General features: G+C 41.5%; 2 protein-coding genes across 9 annotated transcripts in view; one reads left to right on the top strand and one right to left on the bottom strand.

The window, feature by feature from the left end:
- The window catches only part of STRN (striatin), a 53,503-nt gene extending 40,738 nt beyond the window's left edge, over positions 1 to 12,765 (top strand). For 3 of the 4 annotated variants that reach the window (XM_080997693.1, XM_080997695.1, XM_080997694.1), the window contains 5 exons: positions 57 to 224; positions 1,733 to 1,873; positions 2,945 to 3,052; positions 5,650 to 5,736; positions 5,826 to 12,765. In XM_080997693.1, coding sequence (XP_080853819.1) covers positions 57 to 224; positions 1,733 to 1,873; positions 2,945 to 3,052; positions 5,650 to 5,736; positions 5,826 to 5,995 — 674 coding nt within the window. In that variant the 3' untranslated portion in view covers positions 5,996 to 12,765. The remainder of the gene's footprint in view (positions 1 to 56; positions 225 to 1,732; positions 1,874 to 2,944; positions 3,053 to 5,649; positions 5,737 to 5,825) is intronic. The other variant, XR_013983601.1, reaches the window with a different exon arrangement.
- Positions 12,766 to 14,195: 1,430 nt separating this feature from the next.
- The window catches only part of VIT (vitrin), a 37,961-nt gene continuing 31,704 nt past the window's right edge, over positions 14,196 to 20,452 (bottom strand). For all 5 annotated transcript variants that reach the window (XM_080997700.1, XM_080997702.1, XM_080997704.1 and 2 more), the window contains 4 exons: positions 20,276 to 20,379; positions 19,049 to 19,275; positions 17,223 to 17,736; positions 14,196 to 16,635 (listed from right to left, as the gene is read on the bottom strand). In XM_080997700.1, the coding sequence (XP_080853826.1) occupies positions 16,457 to 16,635; positions 17,223 to 17,736; positions 19,049 to 19,275; positions 20,276 to 20,379 (1,024 nt within the window). In that variant the 3' untranslated portion in view covers positions 14,196 to 16,456. The remainder of the gene's footprint in view (positions 16,636 to 17,222; positions 17,737 to 19,048; positions 19,276 to 20,275; positions 20,380 to 20,452) is intronic.

The following is a 20,452-nucleotide window of genomic DNA, read 5'->3' as shown; positions in this document are numbered from 1 at the left end:
ATATTTATAAAGAAATCCCATTTCCCCTTGTATTGTGCATTTTTTTCATCCCACAGATCCCTCAGTCTTAAGAGGTGCATTTGTAGGCCACACGGATGCAGTGTGGGGCTTGGTTTACAGTGGAGCACACCAGCGCTTGCTCTCCTGTTCAGCAGATGGCACTATCCGTTTATGGAAAGCTTTGGAGATCTCTCCAGCTCTGAACATATTTAATGATAATCAAGGTATTTAATAAATCTCCTGGATTGTAACACTATCAAAAGGAACGTCGCTTTTAATTATCCATGCTTCTGTTTATAACCACACTCTGACATAATTGTGCAATACAGGTAGGTTGATTTTAGTATGCCATCGAGTTTTAGTGGATTCCCAGCATCACTACATTGACGCTTGCTGGGAAAGCATGAGAGGAGAATCAAAACCCCACTTGCCGGTTGCATTTGTTTTGAAGGATGTGTGTGTTGCAGAATCTCACAACTGTTTTTTTTTATAAAGTAGCCACTGTTAATAGAACATGTTGATTGCTATATTTGGGGCATTATAATGAGAGGTTCATTTTTTAAGCAATAATGCAATAGTAAGTTACATAGCAAACCACTAGATTTGAATCTTGCTGTTTTCCTTCTGAGGCAATACATTAGAAGTTTTAAAATGGAAAAAATGTACAACTATTATTGTAGCACACACACTGGAGAGCACTGAACACTTCTTTATCATAGATTCTAGGGTTCATGTTTAAGAAATATTTTGGCTTCAGGGAAAGCCTGGACAAAAAAACAAAGCTTCACAAGATGTCTGAAACAGTTGACAACTGCTTTGCATATGGAAGAATGAAAGGCATTCCATAGTCAGGGGCAATATGAGAAAATGCCTGATTTGCGTCGGTCAGAATCCATTCACTCGTTGGGTATGATCTCATCCGGTGACAAGAGCATAGCATTCTGGGAGGCTGGCATCTCCTCTCTCCGTTTTTCTCTCCTGCCAATGGAGAGAAATGCCTGTTTCCATTCAGGTCACCGCCCTATGATGTGTGATGCATAGTTTACCAGATTTCATGAGAGATTCTGCTAGATGGCATGGGCCTTACAGCAGAGCTGCTATAGCCTAGACCCGAGCTTTCCAAACTGTGTGTCAAACACGTTAGCGTGTCGGCTGCAATGTGTTGTGCGAATGTTCCCCATGCTCTTCCCAGGACTGGAAAGGGGTTAGTTTAATCTCCAGTTTGCTAGTAAAACTGAACTACTGTGTCGTGAAATGATACATGTCTAAAAAGTGTGTCACTAATGTGAAAAGTTTCCAAAGCTCTGACCTAGACTCTCTTTCTTGTCTACCCTTCTGCCTTCCTTTCTGAACCTTTGTACTTGCCCACCCAATATTAATCCATAAGACATTTGTGGTGCATTAGTCAGTATACTAGCTCTTGCTACTCTGCTCTTCTTGGGCATGGTGGGTGCACTGCACATCTCAGGTTACAGCAGGTCCTGATACCTATGTAAATGTAACGGGTTTGAGGATTGATTGGCTCATTACTGAAACAGAGTTCTAATATTCCAACATTCACACATCTGTTTGGACACTTGAGAAACCATATTTCTTGCTTTTACCAACTTGGCTGGAAAATTTGAAATGACTTCTAGATTTGTGCCAAGAAAATGAATGAATGTGGCTGCTTTCAGGTAGTGGCTAATGGACCAAGCTTCCTATTCTTCCTAACACTCTTCTGCTTTTGTAGAGATGGGGATTCCCTCTTCTGTGGACATTGTGAGCAGTGACCCAAGCCACATGGTAGCATCCTTTAATAGTGGCCACACAAGCATATATAACATGGAAACAAGACAACGCATCCTTAACTTGGAGTCCAACGCAGATACTAGTATGTATCCAAAGGGGTTATTTCCATGTGTTTTCATTGTTCGTGTTTATATTGATAAAGTCTGAGACCATCGTGCATAGAAATGAATTAAATGAAGTGTTCTTCCATTTAGGATACCGATGTTTGCACCTAATCGTCTTTGATGGACTGCTGGCGTCAGTCCACATGGGACTGATAAATCTAGCCATAAATGTACTCTAATACAAACAATTCTGAAAGAACAAATATGAGGAAATAGCAGATTAGCTGTCTTATTCTCCCTGACCCTCATCACCCACTTGCCATGCTTCCTTATATGATCCATAGGTATTTTGGGCTTCCTTAAATATTAGGTTTTCACCATCCCCTATGCAACTGTATGGTGTTCCTGAATTATACGTAGGTTAGTTTGAGAAGCAGGTTGACAATATATTGAATGAGCATAGTAAGGTACAAGTAGATTGAGTGGACTGAACAAGTTGGGATTTTTGCACCAGATTGGCCTGCTAAATCAGGTCGTTAGTCTTTCCAATAGCTTATTTCAGAGGTTTTCAACCTTTTTGGGTCCACAGTTTCCTTGACCAACCACATGCTTTTTTGCAGCATCCCTGTGGAGCTCAGGAGCCCAGTTATGCCACCCCTTGCCTGCAGAGCCAGCAGCCCCTCACCCTTTTTCGAACACCCTCCCTTGTGGCGTGTCCCCTCAGCCTCCTCTCTGCTCCCTTCTCCTTGGGGCTGTTCTCTGGGCAGCTGCAGCTGCCACTCCTGGTCTCTGAGCTGCCACCCCGGCCCAAAGAGAGGTGCCTCCTCACACTGCCCCACAGGGGCCTGGGAAGCACCCCCTGGCCAGCCCCAGGGGCACCTGGGGAGCTTGCAACAAACAGCTGTGCAAACCTTTGGGAGGCAGAGATGCAAGAGGCCATCAGAGAAAGGGAGTGAAGGAAAGAAGGACAGAGGCCAGTGTTGCCTGCGGCACCTCTGATCAGTCAAGGCACCCCAGGGTGCCACAGCACACTGCTTTAAAACCACTGACTTATGTGAATGAAATAATTTTTCTGTGTTGACTGTGTTTGCACTTGTTCATTCCTTTAGCAGTCACCTCTTCTTGCCAAATAAACAAAGTAATCAGCCATCCAACTCTTCCAATTAGTATCACAGCCCATGAGGATAGACACATCAAATTCTATGACAATAACACAGGTAAGCATAATTCTTCCCTCAGTAGGTCGTAACATAAAAAAACAAAAATATCATGAAATTGTCTGAAGTCCTACCCATTTAGAGAGAAATTTTGAAATTGAGGTTTGACAGTTCTGTGACTTGTAAAACAGATGAGAGGAATACAGTGGTACCTTGGTTTACAACCATAATTGGTTCCGGAGGTCCAGTTGTAAACCAAAACAGGTTGTAATCCAAGGCACGCTTTTGCCGATGGGGCCTCCCCCCCCCAAAAAAAATGGTTGTTATAAAAAAAAAAGGGTTGTAATAAAAAAAATGGGTTGTAATCTAAAAAAAGGGACACACGGTTCCGGGTTTGACATGGTTGTAATCCAAAGCGGTTGCAAACCAAGGTACCACTGTAAAGGGTTATTGGCTGTGCAGAAGGAATTGGTGTGGCTTAGCATTTGAGTTACAGCTTTAACATCCTTCCCAGCCAATCCCGATGTTTGTCTTTGCTACAGAAAAGCGGATGATCCACAGGATCATGGAGGGAAATTTATGCATCCCTAATTTCCACACTGCACAAGATGGAATTGCTGCCAAAGCTTACAGATGCTTGTGTGTGTTTGTCTTTGTGTGTGTGTCTAAATAGGGACGCGGGTGGCGCTGTGGGTAAAAGCCTCAGCGCCTAGGACTTGCCGATCGCATGGTCGGCGGTTCGAATCCCCGCGGCGGGGTGCGCTCCCATCGCTCGGTCCCAGCGCCTGCCAACCTAGCAGTTCGAAAGCACCCCCGGGTGCAAGTAGATAAATAGGGACCGCTTACTAGCGGGAAGGTAAACGGCGTTCCGTGTGCTGCACTGGCTCGCCAGATGCAGCTTGTCACGCTGGCCACATGACCCGGAAGTGTCTGCGGACAGCGCTGGCTCCCGGCCTATAGAGTGAGATGAGTGCACAACCCTAGAGTCTGTCAAGACTGGCCCGGACGGGCAGGGGTACCTTTACCTTTACCTTTACCCCTTCTAAATATCTGAAAGAGGAGCACTTAGACTCTTTACCCTTGTTCTTAAAGCTCCATGTTCTCCATGTTCACCCATAGTGAAGGAAAATATGTAAATCATAACTGTTAGAAAACTTGCAGTCATTTCGATTGGTATCTTAATTATGTGCTTAAAACAAAAACACACACAATGCATCATATTCCAAAGCTAGGCACTGTGTTAATGAACTCTGTTATTTAATTCTATAAATTTTGGTCCAGGTGTTTCCTGCTTGGTTTGGCAAAGGATCAGTAGGCAGAGTTAATACAAGCAACTTTGTTAAACCTGAGCCACTAGATAACTTCAGCCTTGTGACTTGCAAGGTTTGCTTTCAAAAGCTCATATCTAAGCTGCCTAGGAGTTCAGACTCTGTTTTCCGTGAATTGAGCTACCTTTTCTTTGATGTAGCAAACTGAGCTCAGGGTAGGTTTTGCTTTGCACTTGGAACAACAAAAAAGTGGGGGTACGTATGAATGATTAACATACTGTATCAAAGCACTTGTAGAAATCTCTGCTTTACCTCTGCATCTCTGCATAATATATGGATATGGCAACTAAGGCAGGATTGGGTCATTGCTTCCATCTTAAAGGGGAATGTTGAAGGATTTATTTGCAAGTATTGAGCACAAATGATGGGCGGTTGTTATCCATTTTGTATCTGATTATGTGAGAATCCACCCTTCTGCAGTTTACTTCAATTGATAGTAACACTATTCAGGATAGGGATTTCAAAGATATGTGCCAGGACACACCACTCTGCTGTGAAAAATGCTGAAGTGTGCCTTGTAAAAACTCACGCACTGTGATGGATGCGTTCTACCTTTTCTCCATCAGAGTGGTGTGACCCCGTGCATTGTTAATTCTCCCACCCCCATTACTATATGGGCAGTGACATCACAAAAGAGTGAACAAGGGTGTGCCGGGATGTGGCCTGTACAGGGAGCTCCCAGAAGTAGAACCATTACCCTGAAACAACCTGTTCCACCCCTGATTGACTGGGCAAAGTAGGGAAGTGGGATGCAGAGCAGCAACAGTCTGTGTGGCAGCTGTAAGGAAGATGCCTGCTGATTTCCGTGGGAGCTAATGAGTAAAAACCTGTCTAGGTTGTACCTAATGGTGCAGGAGCAGAGTTCAACTCATTTCCACTCTTGTCCCTAAAATCTGCTCCAGGCCCCCAGAGCTGATTCTGAGGGTGTGCAGGGGCTGGAAGGGACAAGAGAGGAGCACATGCATGCGCAAAAACATTGTGCAAGTGGAGCTGCAGTGTTGGACCCTTTGGTGTGTTTTTTAGGGTGAAAGTGAATGCTACCTTCACTTTTTTAACTGCGGGAAGGCACCTGAACCAGGTACCAAATTTGGGAAGCTGAGCTCTAGGAAATAACCGGGAAAGTGAAAGTGACCAGCACAGAGACACAGTCAGGCGATCACTTTCCAAAGGGAAGGGGGCTGTGCTCATATTCAAAGATCCTTTGTTTCAGTGAGAATAGTTGCTAGTATGCTTGATATCAGTATCATTTCCCTTAAGTTCTGTTAAAGCTCTGTATTGCATTAACTGATGACAAGTTGTTTTTTAAAAAAATAATGTTTTATTTCAAAGGAAAATTGATCCATTCCATGGTGGCCCACTTGGATGCAGTCACAAGTCTCGCTGTTGATCCTAATGGCTTGTACTTGATGTCCGGCAGTAAGTACATCCCACATCCACTCTTAATCCACTCTGAATTAAACGTAACTGCAAATCTAAATGTTTTTCCTCTTCTTTGTCTAACCTAGGCCACGACTGTTCAATACGCTTATGGAACCTTGAAAGCAAGACCTGCATTCAGGAGTTTACGGCTCATCGCAAGAAACACGACGAATCCATTCATGACGTAGCATTCCATCCCTCGAAATGTTATATCGCCAGTGCCGGAGCTGATGCGCTTGCTAAAGTCTTTGTATGACGCAATATTTCTCTCCCTCTCTAGCTGCCGTGTGTATATATATATATATACAACAAGCTGTACAAATGACAAGGGCAAGAGCCTCCTCTTCATGCCCTTTAATTCAGTGAATGTTAGCAAATGGTCTAGGGTTATATTTCTTTCTTTTCTTTCAGGGTGCTCTTTTTTAAATAAGGGGTTCCTTGGGTTATATGAGCTCAGCTAGTGCTGAGAGCTGGGAAACCCTCTGTTTCAAATGGTCCATACAGAAGAACCGTTTTTATTTTTGAAGGTGTCAGTATTTGTCCAGGCCGGCCTTGGGCAAAATGAGATCCTCTGTTAACAATATGTGCAGTCCAGTGTGGGCAATAAGGAAGCAGAAAATCCAATTTCTGTAGGATGTGGGTAGATAGAAACTTTTCTGCCTGTTTTTCCCCTCAAGAATATTACCCATATATTTCTGTAAAATAAGCCTGAATTTGGTGATGTAACTCTTAGAAATACAATATAAATATTATTTCTTCTCTTTTTTTTTACGTATTGTACGGTTGAATGATGTACAGGAGAATAAGGCTTGATTTTGTCTCAGCCTGCTGGCTGTTACATTAGGTGGATTGGGTTTAAACATCAAATATGAATGCAGTTTCCCTAAATTGTATTAAAGCAGATATTAACAAATGCTTTAAAAATGTATGTTTTATTTTAAGCCTTTGAAAGAATTTGTTAACAAGTGACTGGCACCACAGTTTACAACAGGGATGAGGCTTAATTCAGATGTTGATGACTTCCATTCATAGCTAAGCTCAGTAAAATTATGAAACTTCCCTTTTCAGTAAACAAGAAATTATATCTGTGTAGGCTTTAACAGGCCTTACTGTTGAAATGCATGTTATTGGCATCCAAATAATTTTCATTATCTTGAATAAACCTGCTTGGATACCCCTCCCCTCTCCAAATCTTACTCACACACTCATGCATAGAAGTGACCTCTCTGTGATTCAGTCTTTGGCTGCTAAGAATAGTGTGTGTATATATCTAGTGAGAGAGTTATTTAATCAACCATGTGGGTGGGGCCTGTCTGGAGGAGATTTTCTGCTTGGTACTCACCCTTGTAATAGGGCGGTGATTGGCAGGAAAAGGGTGTAGAGTTGGCCAACGTGATTGCCAAATTTACAAACTCCACAGCAGCAGGAAGCTGTTTTCATGGGGCGTGGGTGTGTAGAGCAGCCTTCACCAATTTGGTGCCCTCCAGATATTTGAACTACAATTCCCAACTGCCCCAGCTGACACAATGGTTTGGAATTGGTTTTTGGAAGAATTTGGAATTCATAAAAATATGCCTTCATTTTTTTTTGGAATAACTACCACACAATCCAGAAAAGAAACCATTTATTCTCTGTCATTGCATTACCAGCCTTAGGTTTGAACATGTTTTCTGCATTTGGTACTAAAAATATGTGGCATACCTATTTGTAGAAGTTTACACTCTTGCAGATTCTGATGTGCAACATGTTTCCCTTTAATGGAATCAAAACTATTACCAATAGATCTCAAAATGTTCAGGGTTCGTTAAATCCCAATTTTGAGTCAAAGCAGAAAGACCAACTGCATCAAATATACTTATCTATATGTGACTTCTGTGTATGTATCCCTTCTCTCTGTGATCTTATTTTTAAAAGAATATTGCAAAGATTTATTTAGAAAAACAAATACATAAAGTTGTGTATATTGTGTGTGTACATATATATATATAGATATATATATAGAAAGAGAAATTGTAAACAGTATGTATTAAATGTGTCTTAAGGGAAGATTCTATGGGTAATTTTAATGTTTTAGTATTAAAAATTCTCCAGACTTTGTTGCGTACAAAGGATAAAAGGTATGGTTATTGTGCTTTTTGCTTAAGCAATATAATACATAGTTGCTGATGTTTAAATTGCTGTACATACAACTAATAGACCAGCATGCTTATTTTGGAGACTCCCATTTTGATTAAATTATGAATGTAAGAAAAAAGTTGCTTTTCAAATGTGGATTGGAAGTTGTTCAGTCCTGCTTAGTGGGCTCCTGATCCAAGTGAAGCGACTTTAAAAACAGGCAAATAGCTAGAGGCTGAGGTGCCTTTTGACAAACAAAAAATGTAGCCTTACCACGAGGTTGTGGACTCTGTATTTGTGTTCTTCTCTAGACTCTGTTAGTGTCTGTCAGTCTTCTCTGCTTGTGTACTATAGACTGCATTGTACTGTGCACAAATATTATAACTTCTTCAAGATGCTATCTTCAGTTAGAGATGAAAAAGACCCTTTCTAACCTTGACTGACCTATTCTGTTTATCTGCAAGTATTGGGTTGCACTACCATTGTGGATTTCTAAGCATTTGGTTAACCTCCAGACCACATTCTTTCCTTTCCCCTTTTGCCTTTACATGACCCTGTTGCAGCTGGCCAGGTGAGCTGCCTTCATTCGAATGTTAAGATCATGTCCAGCGATATCAAAGTTCTGTCTGTGGGTTTGATCTCTGAGGAACTGTTGTACATATGCCCGTTATCTGATGCTGTGATCGTTGAGCAGGGAACCTGCATGCATGAGCTTAATTCTAGAAGAAACTTGTGAACCAACAATGCACAGGTACCTTCTCTGATTCGTTACAAGAACACACCATAGCGTAACTTTCCCTCCCTTTCCTCCTTCCTTTGTAAACAAGGGGAGGAAATTAGAGTCTTGACAAAGCACAATTTTCCATTTTTTTCCTGGATATGAGAAACACTGGTTTGTTCAAAACATGGATGCTTTGCAAGCCGGGATCAGAGCCATAGTTGGATGAGACAGTTTGTTATAAACCACAAATGGATGCTTAAAAAGTTCCCACGCATATGTGGGTGGGTGGGAAGGAAACAGTGCTTCATCCCAAGGCCCACCCATTGCAGCACATTCTCATAACAACTGTGCATAGTTGATTTTTGTCAGAGTCTTACATGTGTGTGCAAGTGTATGGTTAATGTAACCCTCCAAAGGTTGGTGGACTACAACTCCCATCATCCTTGACCATTGGCTATAGTGGCTGGAATTGTTGGGAGTCAGGAGTTCAACAACATCTGGAAGGCCAGTAGTTGTCCACCCCTGATTTAGATACAGTGAAAAATGTAGGAAAATGCTGAAGTTTAAAAACATAAGAAGCACTACACACAGACAGAAAAGGTATGTGGTATAGCCCTTCTGGTTATGTATCTTTTCAGCATGCAGATAGGAAATTGAATATTTCAGTGTTACCCCACGTCAAGAAACCCTGCAAGTAGAAATATTCAAGAATAAGGCTGGGCTACAACTCTTCTTGAGACCTAGATTTTCCACAGGGAGGGGTTCTTGGTGTGCAGAGCTCATTGACATTCTGAATAGGTACATATCTCTGTCATAAAGCCCCAGGTTCAATAATTTGAGGAATCGGGACTGGGAAAGTCACCAGAGAGCTGCTACCAGTTATTATCAGCAGACTCTGTATAAGGCAGCATCAGATGAAGTGTAAAGGGTCCAGAAAGTTTGTACCAGATGCTGCTCTTGTGCTTTGATTGACCTTAAGATCTTTAACCAAACGACTTTGAAGTCAAATGTATTGAAGATTGAACAGCTTAACTTCATGGCTGCCATATTAAGACAAATCTTATGTGGTTTACTTTTAGAGTCTAAGCACCCTTTTTGAACCCTTACTTAGAATCTACATCGCAATGAATTTGACAAGTTGTGAGCTTAGAACAGAGTTATCTCAGACCTGGGAGCCCAAGCAGCCCCTACAATCCTCGTTCCCTGGCCTTGGGAACTCTCCCCAGCTCTCGCTCTTCCTGCTTTGCCTAGCAGGAATATGTGCTTGAACTCTGATAATGCCTCTTTCTTTTCTGGATGCAGGTGAGGTAAAATTTACCTTTGTTGCTCCTTCCACTTTTATTTCTGGCCCTGCACACCACTGGCGTATTGCTCGGAAGAGCTGCAAAAGTTCCCCCGTCCCTGACATAGAGTATATTCAGTGGAGTGCACCTCTGGGGCTGAAGTCAAACCACTGCGGTAGCAGCACTGAAGCGACCTCCCTAGGGCACAGGCCTGGGCTGCCCAGACAACAAGACCCCCCTCGGCGTTGCTGATATGGTCCAAAGGAAGACAGAGCAATACATTTGGCCTAAGCAGTGATGAAAATGTTGGCTGATTCAGTAGTCTTGGGGGTGGGGGGAGCAGTTTTAAAAATCAGAATCTTCTGCAGCATAGTGAATGCCAGAATATTTTAAAAGTTCAATTTCCCCCAATAAGCTTTTCATGCATAGATTGATAAATTCACACTGCAGTTGATCAGAAGATACACTTTCTGCTGTTCATGTATTGGATACACACCGAAGTTGACATAGAACTTAAGTGTTTCAGAATTGCCTTTAGGTTCTGAGTGGACGAGGTCTGAGAATTCTAACTTTTTTGCACTCAGTTTGAATGGGGAGATCCTAATTTGATGTGAGTTCTGCGGCATATTTGTCCCAGTACTCAGAAAAGTTACACAGCTTTTTGCCAAGTAAAACACACCATTGCTTACATGGATAACTTAATGAAAACCAACCAAATTATATAAGGAATAATTGGAGGTTTCAGACTGAACCATTTTTCTTGCTCCTTTTGGAACTGGTGTTCTAATATAAGTTGGCTTCTAGGTGGACACCTTCCAAAATATTTCCTGCGATAGTCAGATGTCCATGATAAACACAGATTTTAGTGCCACAGCATCTGTGCCATTTTATATAAAGCACAGGACAGCTTTTGAAACCAGACAAAATATGTAACATCTTGTAACTGGGCAGCCCAAATTAACTGAAAGGGTCTCTTGTACTGTGTTCTTGGCTTTCTGAAACTCTGCAAGCTGAAAACACAGATTGACAACAATATTTCACAGTAATGTGTGCTGGGCAGATTTACCAAGAGCAGTTCTTTTGAAGGGAAAGGAAACTATATTAGAATACTTTGTCTTACTGACTAAACTCATTGCGGAGGTGGGTTAGATCTGCATGTTACTCCATGCAACTCTGGAGCCAACACATTGTATTTTAGATCGAAAACTTGTATTAATCTTTGTTTTATATATTGCGAGATCATCTCCATTTCTTTTAACAGGCTAGTTTGTATTTTCCGCATGTTGGCCAGCTGTTTTCTTTTTATACATGCCTCCATGCTAGATGTTAGCAAAATTGCTAGGCCACCACTGGCTTTTGTTCTCTTGCAGCGGTTTTTCCTACTCTTCCAAATACTAAAGACACTTGAATTTAAATAATTTTGATTTTTACTGCTTGTTCTTTAAACACTTGTATTTTAAAGTCCCATTCTCATCTTTAAAGTAGAGGCTGCTGATGGTAGCCTGGAAGTGCAAGGTGTGTTCTTCATTCCTGACAAGGTAACTATACCTTGCTTCCATTGCTTAAATACAGTTGAACTTAAATCGGAACCAATTTTGAAAAGGGATGTGGAAACTTAATGGAAGTAGCCACCCTTCTGCACTTGCATAGTGTTTTGTTTCAAGGGAATGTTCCAGCTGGTTACTAGGGATCATAACATTTGACACTTTTATCATGTTGGGAATAGCAGCAAGATAGATGTGTATATGGGAATAGCTGAAATATGAATAGGCTACAGAATGCATGTGTGGAGTGGATTAAATTAGGACCAGTGTGAGGTGTGTACTATCCATTTTCTGATGCATGAATGGTCAGTTGCACCCACAGAGTATGGCTGGTTGCTTAGTCTAGTCAATCTTTCTAAGAGCAGTCATGCTCACCTGTCCTCATGGTTCCTGTCTTTATCATGGGTAATAAATTGCATATTGTTCATAGATCAACCGAGAATAGTTCTTGTAGTAAAAGATGGAGGGATGCTCCTCAATGAGCATGTGACAGTACTCTTTGGTTAAATACAATCAGCCTTTTTGCTTGTATACAGAATAGTCATTTTGGTGGAAAATCTCTACAGTGCAATCGTATGAGGTAAGCCCCACTGCGTTCAAAGGGGCTTACTCCCAAGTCAGTAAATATAGGATTGATACCTTAGTATTGATGTGGAAGTTTTAATGTTACAATGTGATATATTGATTCTTCCAAATTTTGACCAACATGTTATCTAGCGGTGTGAATCAGTGTCGCCATTGTTTTCATTGCTTTAGGAAGATTGAGCATTAATGGGGAAAGCAGTGTTGGTAGTACAGTTTAGGCACGAAGTTCTCACCAGAAAAAGACTCTAGAGTTGTCGCTTTCCTCTGAGAGACCATTATTTCATCCCCAAAAGTTCAAAAATCATTAGCAGCAGAGTAATGTGTGTTTGAAGAACCATTTTCAATATTTCGCCATTTTTCTCAAAACCAGATAAGTTGCAAAAGCATCAACAGTACCTGGTTTTTGTTTGTTTTTCAGTCTTTTAATATTTAACTGCCTTTAAAAGTAAAGAACAGCAAAGCAGTTTGTGGAAGATTTTGAGTAAATTTGTTCTGGAGGTTGAGAAAGTTGTTCTCATTATTAAATACAAAAATAACTTCTGTTAATACCTCACATAAATGAGGCAATGCTGAGGTACTAATGAAGGCAGTGGCACTGAAGAGTTGCAAAGTGAATTTCTGTGTACAGTACCTACATTCTATGTTGAGTAAAATCAAATGGACCTTCCTGAAGTAACACTATACAGAGCAGCTTTACTAAATATTACCGCAGCAAATAAATGTCCTTTGTACTATGTATTTATGTAAATTGGGTGCTAATAAATACTATTTTTCAACATCTTTGTGTGTTTTCTAAATGTATATTACAGTTTATGGAACCTCTCCAAAAATACAAGCCATAGGTGAAAAAAGCCTCTTTATATGTCACCTTTTGCTCCACAGACTTTATGAATTACATTTTTACTTCAGAAAACTCAGAGGTAACCATGTTGGTCCACTGGAAAAGAAAAAAATCAAAAGCTGCCATAGGGCAATTATTTCTTTGAATTCCTTTGATACGCTTTTAATCCGTATCAAACAGAATATCTTAAAGTAGTAAGTATTTGAATTCTCCAGAACTCTTCATTAAGTTGGGTATTTGGCAGAACAAGGGAGTATTCTTTTTTTTTTTTTTTTTAAAGTTATTTATGCAGCATGTGTTATGCAGGCTAAATTAATTAAGGATCTGCTAAATACAAAACAGATTGCAGTTTGCATTGAGGGCTGCTGGATGAAAGTATCAAAATGGTGGTTCTCCCTTAAAAAAACACATGTTCTGCCTCGTCACAAGAGAAAACTGTGTGATGTAATAAGTAGACACTTCCATTCTCTTGGAATTAATTGTGAATTAATTGCTAAAGCCGAAAATACTGATGCTTGTAACTTGCCTGAGCCATCAACAAATAATGATAGCACATAGGAATGTCTTGGGTTGCTCTATATTGCACTTTAATACTGAAGTGAATGGGATATTTCACACAGATTATGAAGTACAAATAATTTCTGTTGTTTTTTTGAAACAAAACTATGTAGAGCACTTTACTGATTTGGAAGTCCTTTCCCTAACGCTTCATGCATGTGGACCATAAATACTGCAAGTAAATAAAGTACTGCTGAGAGTAAACACATTTGAAGGCACTTTCATACACTGCACTAAGGCCCATGAAAGCATGTTGGGGTTGAATCCTGGCACACAAGTAAGCTTGAGAATATGCAATTGGAATGCAGTGCAGGCTTCTTCAGCCATTACTTCAATCCCACTGTAAAACTTTCAGCACTAATGCAATGTAGAATAACACAGTGGTCCATCTAGTCAGAATTATAAGGCTATTTAAGAATGGACCAGTCTAGATGTTTGAGGAGGGTCCAAGCTTGGAGTGGAACACATGCTTGACTTACTGAAAGTCTCCCTCCCATTTAGGATTTCCAGTAGTATTGCTGCGAAAGACCCAGGCGGCAACCCTGGAGTGCTTGGGAGAGCCAGACTGAGCAACATGAACCAATGGATCTGATGCAGCACAAGGCAGCTTCTTACGTTCACAATCCTAGGAAGCAAAAAGGGTCTACTCATGCCTTCTTTACAAGGGAAAAAGTCCATACGCAGGCTTTAGTTTCAGGAGTTGGGGGGGGGAAGGTTTATTGGGTTTGTGTAAGCTTTCTTTTTCCTCCAAAGCAAATGAGATCTAGGACACCCTTTTTGTAACTTTTATTGCAAAAGGGTACAGCAAGTTATTTTTTAAAAAGCTCTTTAATGTAGGTGCATGTGCAGAGAGGGGAAAGTTAAAATAATATTTACAAACTCATGTTTCATCCACAAATCCTTTGCAAATGTTTGCATTCAGCTGCATTCTTTGCACTTGTCTTTGTTGCAGAAGATGCGGAGAAATACCGTGTATAAACCGACTTTTTCAGGGAGGCAAGGCAAATGATGATGATGAGATAAAGTCCTAATGACGATTTAAAAATAAATCTCCAAGCCTGGATGGTGTAGACACCCAAGAGTTCTTAAAATAACTCAGATGCGATATTGCTGCTCTTATGTAATAATATGTAAGAGGCCTCTGTACCTGAGAGCTGGGAAATAGGCAACACAGCACCACTTGTGGGGGAGGAAATCCAGGAATTCACAAGCCAAAAAACCTAACATCTGTTCTAGGAAAACTGATGAAAAACATGAAAGATACAACTAGCAGATACACAATTGGTAGGGAACCTTAGACCCTTCAGCTGTCGCTGAGCTTCATCTCCCATCAACCCCAACCAGCATGGTCAATACTCAAGGCTGACCATGTAGCTGTAGTCCATATGCAAAGCCAAATGCTCCTCAATACTGATATTTTGACTCACAACAAATTCTTTAAAGGCTGAGTCCTGTCAACAAGCACATAGGTGTGATCCACTGGACAGAAAGCACCACGGTTGCCATATTTCAAAAAGTAAAATTTCTGGCACCTGCAAAGGTGTTGAGCTTTTTTCAGGAAGACCCCAAAATTGTTGGGCTTTTGGGGGAGAAACCTCCCCCCCAAATAGTCATTTTAAGCTTTTGGAGCTGCGGTGCATAAACATCTGGGTTTTCCCTGACATTTTGCTGGCAAAATTCCCCCCGATGCCATTTTTACACCTGAAACCCTGGACATGTCAGGAATTTTCCTGACATATGGGAAGCCTAGTGAATACTCAAGACTTTTTAAAAGATAAGATCATTCTCCAAAGGCTCCTGAGTAAACTTAGTAGTCATGGGGTAAGAGAACAAGCTCTCTTGCGGATCAGCAGCTGGTTAAAAAACAGGAACCAGAGAGTAGGAATAAACGTCTATTTGACATCTTACGCAACACACCAAAGGCCCATTTCAGGACCAAATTGCTGATAAAACTATTCTTGGGCCTGAGTGCTAATAGCTGTATATTAAAATCAAAGAGAATTGACAGGGTCCGTTGCTTGTGACAGAAGTTGTAAAATCAGCAGAGGGCATTTGATGCTGATGTCCAGTGATAAATACTCTGGCTCATGGGATATAGAATAAATAATAGATTGCCACTGATGCTTTTTGTAATGCATCACCGCACCAACCCTAGAAGCATCTGTAAAAACTGCAGATTCCCTCTTAGGCGGAGGCTTGATTTTAGAATCTGAAGAGATGGAAGGAATATGATGTCACTGAACTAGGCATGTGGGAAGCTGCTCTCTGGGCTCGTTTATGGAGACAGGAAGGAAACCAGTAGGAACCATATATATAATTTACTGCCTTGCTCTTTTGGTGCCAGGTTACAGACTCTGTCTGCCTGGCCTGCATTGCAACTAACTTCAGTTGAACGTTCTGTGATGTGTAATTAAGCAATCTGTAAGCTTCAATTTCCCCCAAACTATTCTTTCAACACTTGTGCTATTATGCCCAACAAAGCAATTGTGGACAGCTGGTGTGAGTGCCACACTCCATCTTTGTTGATACTGATCCCCCCCCCAGAACCAAATCCTGATCTGCCCTGCTTGTTGTAGTCTCTTGTCCTTTGCTTTGCTTCCTGTCCTCATGTGTCTGCCAACAACTCTTAATTAAAGGCCGGGTTCCAAAGCGCCATGTAATATTTTAAAGCCAGCTGTTGGTTAGCCATTCTGCATCACTGGAGAGTTGAAATGGGGTGGTACCCAACAAATGCCATCTCTGGCATGCCCACTAAGTCCAGTGCATCTGGGTTACAGCCTTAGACCTATTAGTCTCCTATTCTATGTGGAAGTTAACTCCAAGCTATAGATTTGAGTCAAGTGAATTATCTAACCAAGGACTGTAGCCAGCTCCTCCACTGAATCAGTTTTGAAACCAGCAAGGGTGGGGGGAAGGAGATTGATCAGTCTACACCCATTATTGCCATGCATGGAGAACAGAGCTGACATTGGCTCTTAGCCATAGATGCCTTTGAGCCTCCTGGCTGGCATTGCTTGCCAAACATTTTCTCATGTAGTGATGCAGTGTTTCCTGGAGCCTGCTGCTGATTTCAGTTCCGTGGTTGCGAATTAAACTCGGTACAAATATTCTGGATGATCCTAGGAACAAATCTGTAGAGGCTGTCAAACTCGTCCACAAAGAAGGAGTGTTCTTTGTCGGGGTCAGTAGCAATGGCTTCCAGCTCATCTTGGGCAGCCCATGCAATTCCGACTGAATAGGCTATGACTCCTGAAGTGAGAAACATGAGTACATAATGAGGTTAATGCCTTATTTGAAACAATATTGCATTCAAAGTAATATCTGTATAAGGGCCCAAAAATATTATCAGAAGTGGTGAGGTGTTTAAACTTAAATAAATGAGGCATTCCAATCCCCAGGCTTGTTGATCCCCATTCCCTATTGTCTTGTTGAATGACTCATACGTGTCCTTCCCGTGTTTCAAAAACTGAAGGGCTTAATGTTCACCAAGAATATACAAGTACACTACTTTTTTTTTAATTATTATGCCAAACTTGGACTTCTGGCTTGCAAAACTTAGATGCCATATTCTAGATCCAGAGCCCCATTGTTTGGGTGCTTTATGCAAAGCTTCTTTAAAAATAAATGAGGGGTTCTGGCATAGATGGGCCTTGGTCTGATGGAACAGGACTCTTCTGTTCTTCAGTGCTTTCCAGATGTTGCAGGACTCCAAATCCTATCACCTCCAGCCAGTATAAGCTATGGTCGGGAATGATGGGAGCTGTAGTTCCGTGACATCTGGAGGGCTACAGGTTGCCTACCCCTAAAATAGGTGTTTATAGGGTCTTCTGGCTTACCATTCTGATGTGCCGCTGCAGCCGGCCCCCGGACATCATCGTATGATCTGCCATCTGTAATAAGAATCATTATCTTCCTCTTGTTTGGTTTGGATTTGCTGAAGAGCTGTTCAAAGGCATAGTTGATGGCTGCTCCGGTGCTGGTTCCTCCGCTCCAATAGTTGATTCTCTTGATAGCGTTTAGGACATCCTGCTTCGTTCTGTGCTTGTCAAAGCCAAACTCCAGCCTCTGTTCGTAGGTGTACTGCACAGCTCCAATGCGTGTGTCTGTATCGGAAATCTCGAATTCCTTGCTGATGTTAGCGACAAACTGGAGGAGGGTGCGGAAGTTGCCAGTGCCAACGCTGCTGGACCCGTCAATGACAAATCCAATATCCGCTGCATTGAGACAGGTCTTGCTGCATGCCAGGCGATCAGAGTCACAGACTCGCTTCACTAACTGCTGCACTACTTTGTGTAAACTGAACCAACTGGGCACATTGATGGAATAGTACCCATTGGTCCTGCACACAGCCTGAAAGAGAGAAAACAAAAGCAATGAATTTCAAGAGCAGTTACGGCAAAATTCATGGAGGCAACTTATTACTGTCAGTCATTGATTTCACCTTACGACAGCTCTGTCCCTATGTATGAAATGTTTTTATGAGACAAACTGGTATTGCATCAAACTGGTAGAAAACACAGCTGAATAATACCCGCCCTTATCGTTTCTTAGATGTTGAGGTCTACATCCAGCTTAAAGGCAGCTAAATGGTCTATACTTGTTACTCAAGTACCTGCCACATTGCAAAACTAGCATCTGAATTGACTCTACTTCTGTCAACAGGCTTAACATTCATTGCAGGCGTGTTTGCTCTCATGTCTCAAAGTTATTTCCATTTTCTAAGATACAGCTACCATTAAGTCACTATGTATGAACACAGGGCTTCTTGCCTCATTCTACTTTCCCAGTCTGGCAAGTGCACAGAGGCTTACTGTGGCTCTTCCCCCATTCAAACCTAAAGGAAATCAAGACCATCAGCCAGTGCAATTCAGTCTGGAGGCTTCCCAGGTTGAAGGCATTAAGGGGCTTTGAAGTTCATAGGAAATGTATTTCATGGCACAGACACAGTGGAAAGTGCACAAAATTATCTGAAAGGGTGTCCAGAGGGAGGGGGAAAATAGATGTATTCTGAAGGACAGTTCTCAAAGTCCACTTTGCTTCCTGAACTTGGGCTCATTTGCCAACCTTCCGGGAAAGACTACATACATGCCAGACTAACACCACTCAGTTGAAGAGGCATTTTGTCATGAGTACCTGACCTATACTACATAGCTTGTGAGAATGAGTTCTAACTGAAGTGTATCCAGAACTTTTGTGTGTTTTGGAGGAAAACTGGAGGCAAGAGTACACAGCGTTCAGTAAACATGATCTAACACTACACAACTTGATTGAGGCTTTGAAGTGAGTTGATTGCTTGAGTCTTGCAGTCCCACTTGCTGAACCTTCATAATCTGCCCTGTGTGACTCCACTGAAGAACTAAGCGTACATAGATGCATCCTGTTTATACTGGGGATCTTGTAAAACTTTGCCGTATTGAGTCTCAATATAGTGACTATTGTAGCATGTGAATATTTCAAAGAGAGAACTATATAGCTATAGCTGGACGTTGTTAGAACAGAGTGGTAGCCAGTTTGCTCACTCACACTTGTGGGTTTTTGGCTAGGCAAGGATGTCTCACTTTTATATTGACTCGCCTACATGTGATGAAGAGTTCGGATCCCACCTTTCATCAGAATCAAGAAATCTTGCCTCTTTCTTGATGGATCCCAGTGTACCCCTTACCTTGTCCACAAAGTTTGTTTCAATAACATTCTGCTTTTCATTTTCATCTGGTCCTTCAATGGTGACAAAGAAAATGTTGATGCCAGATTCCCTTGCCAGCCGAGAGGCCTCTTCCACTTTATCTGTAGGCCACCCATCCACCATCACTATAGCAACATTGGGTGCACTACCTCTGTTCCCATTAGCATCCTCAAAGAAGTTTCTGTTAACAAAGGACAGCGCTCTCCCTGCATGAAGATGGGGGGTGGAGGGAAGTAAGAGTTGTAACTTGCTGAGCAAAACAATGAAAAGGAACATTAAAATCTCTTAGAACCTGAGCTCCTTGCCATTTGTATTATTGTTTTGCCTATTATTGTCTATAACTAACAACAGAAACTATAAAATTGAGGACAGGAGCAACAACAATTTGAGGATTCTCTCAAATCATCAGTGGCCCAGATCTAGTTACAGGCAAAAAAGCACATTCAATCTAAGTTCCTGGTTGAAGATACATTTTTCTATCCGCATGGAAATGGACGTATATGCCCCCACCAGAGCCATGTGATGTCAAAGTGTTGCCTCACATCCAAATGTGCATAACAAAGCTGATGCAAATCTCATTTGTGCATTCACATCCACATCTGCATGCGATCCCTCGTCCAATAACGGAACCGGCCGTGGAATCTTCTTATATGTGTGTGTCTTCCTTCCTTGCTTGGTTGGTCAAATGTGTCTCTAACTTCTGCCTGATATGTTTTAAAAGCCGAAAGAGGGAATAGATTTGCAATAAGGGATACTGAACTAAAGTCAGTGCTTTTTTCGGGGGGGGGGGGGAGCAGGGGTACACATACCCCTAAACATTTTGTGAATCTAAGTTTGGCTTCAATGAGGGGCAGTATTTCAATATGAGTAGGAAAATGGTAGTACCCCTAAACATTTTTTTAGGGAAAAAAGCAGTGACTAAGGTATTAAGTATTTTAATTTCTGTTTGGAACTCTATGGTGGTTGGTGTCTCACCAATGTGCTATATTTGCACTGTGAAAGGGACAAGCTATTCAGAGAAAACTTTCAGATATTAAATCCTGATTCTCTGGAAGACAAAGCATTTTCCAAACTAAGGGAAGAGGAACCAGAAATGAGTGAGGACAGTTTGTGGTCTTGACCTCAATCTGCCTAGAACATCTAGCATACCAACATCTTTTGATTCTTAAACTGATTAGCTGTGGATGTATTGTGCAGGATACATACCAACATTGGACAATCCTCCTTTCTGTAGTATTTTCTCTATGGCATTTTGCAGATCCTTAGAGTTTGTATAAGTCTTCAAGTTAAATTCAGTTGAAGGGTCATCACTATTTGTAAAATGAAAATGGAGCAGTTTCGTTTTGTGTTATCCCCAGGAAAATACGTTCATACACAATATGG

This window comes from Podarcis pityusensis, assembly GCF_964106645.2.
Source record: "Podarcis pityusensis genome assembly, chromosome: 3".
In the NCBI taxonomy this organism is placed as follows: domain Eukaryota; kingdom Metazoa; phylum Chordata; class Lepidosauria; order Squamata; family Lacertidae; genus Podarcis; species Podarcis pityusensis.
Note: the sequence above shows the minus strand (reverse complement) of the source record. Positions and strands in the feature narration are given on the sequence as shown.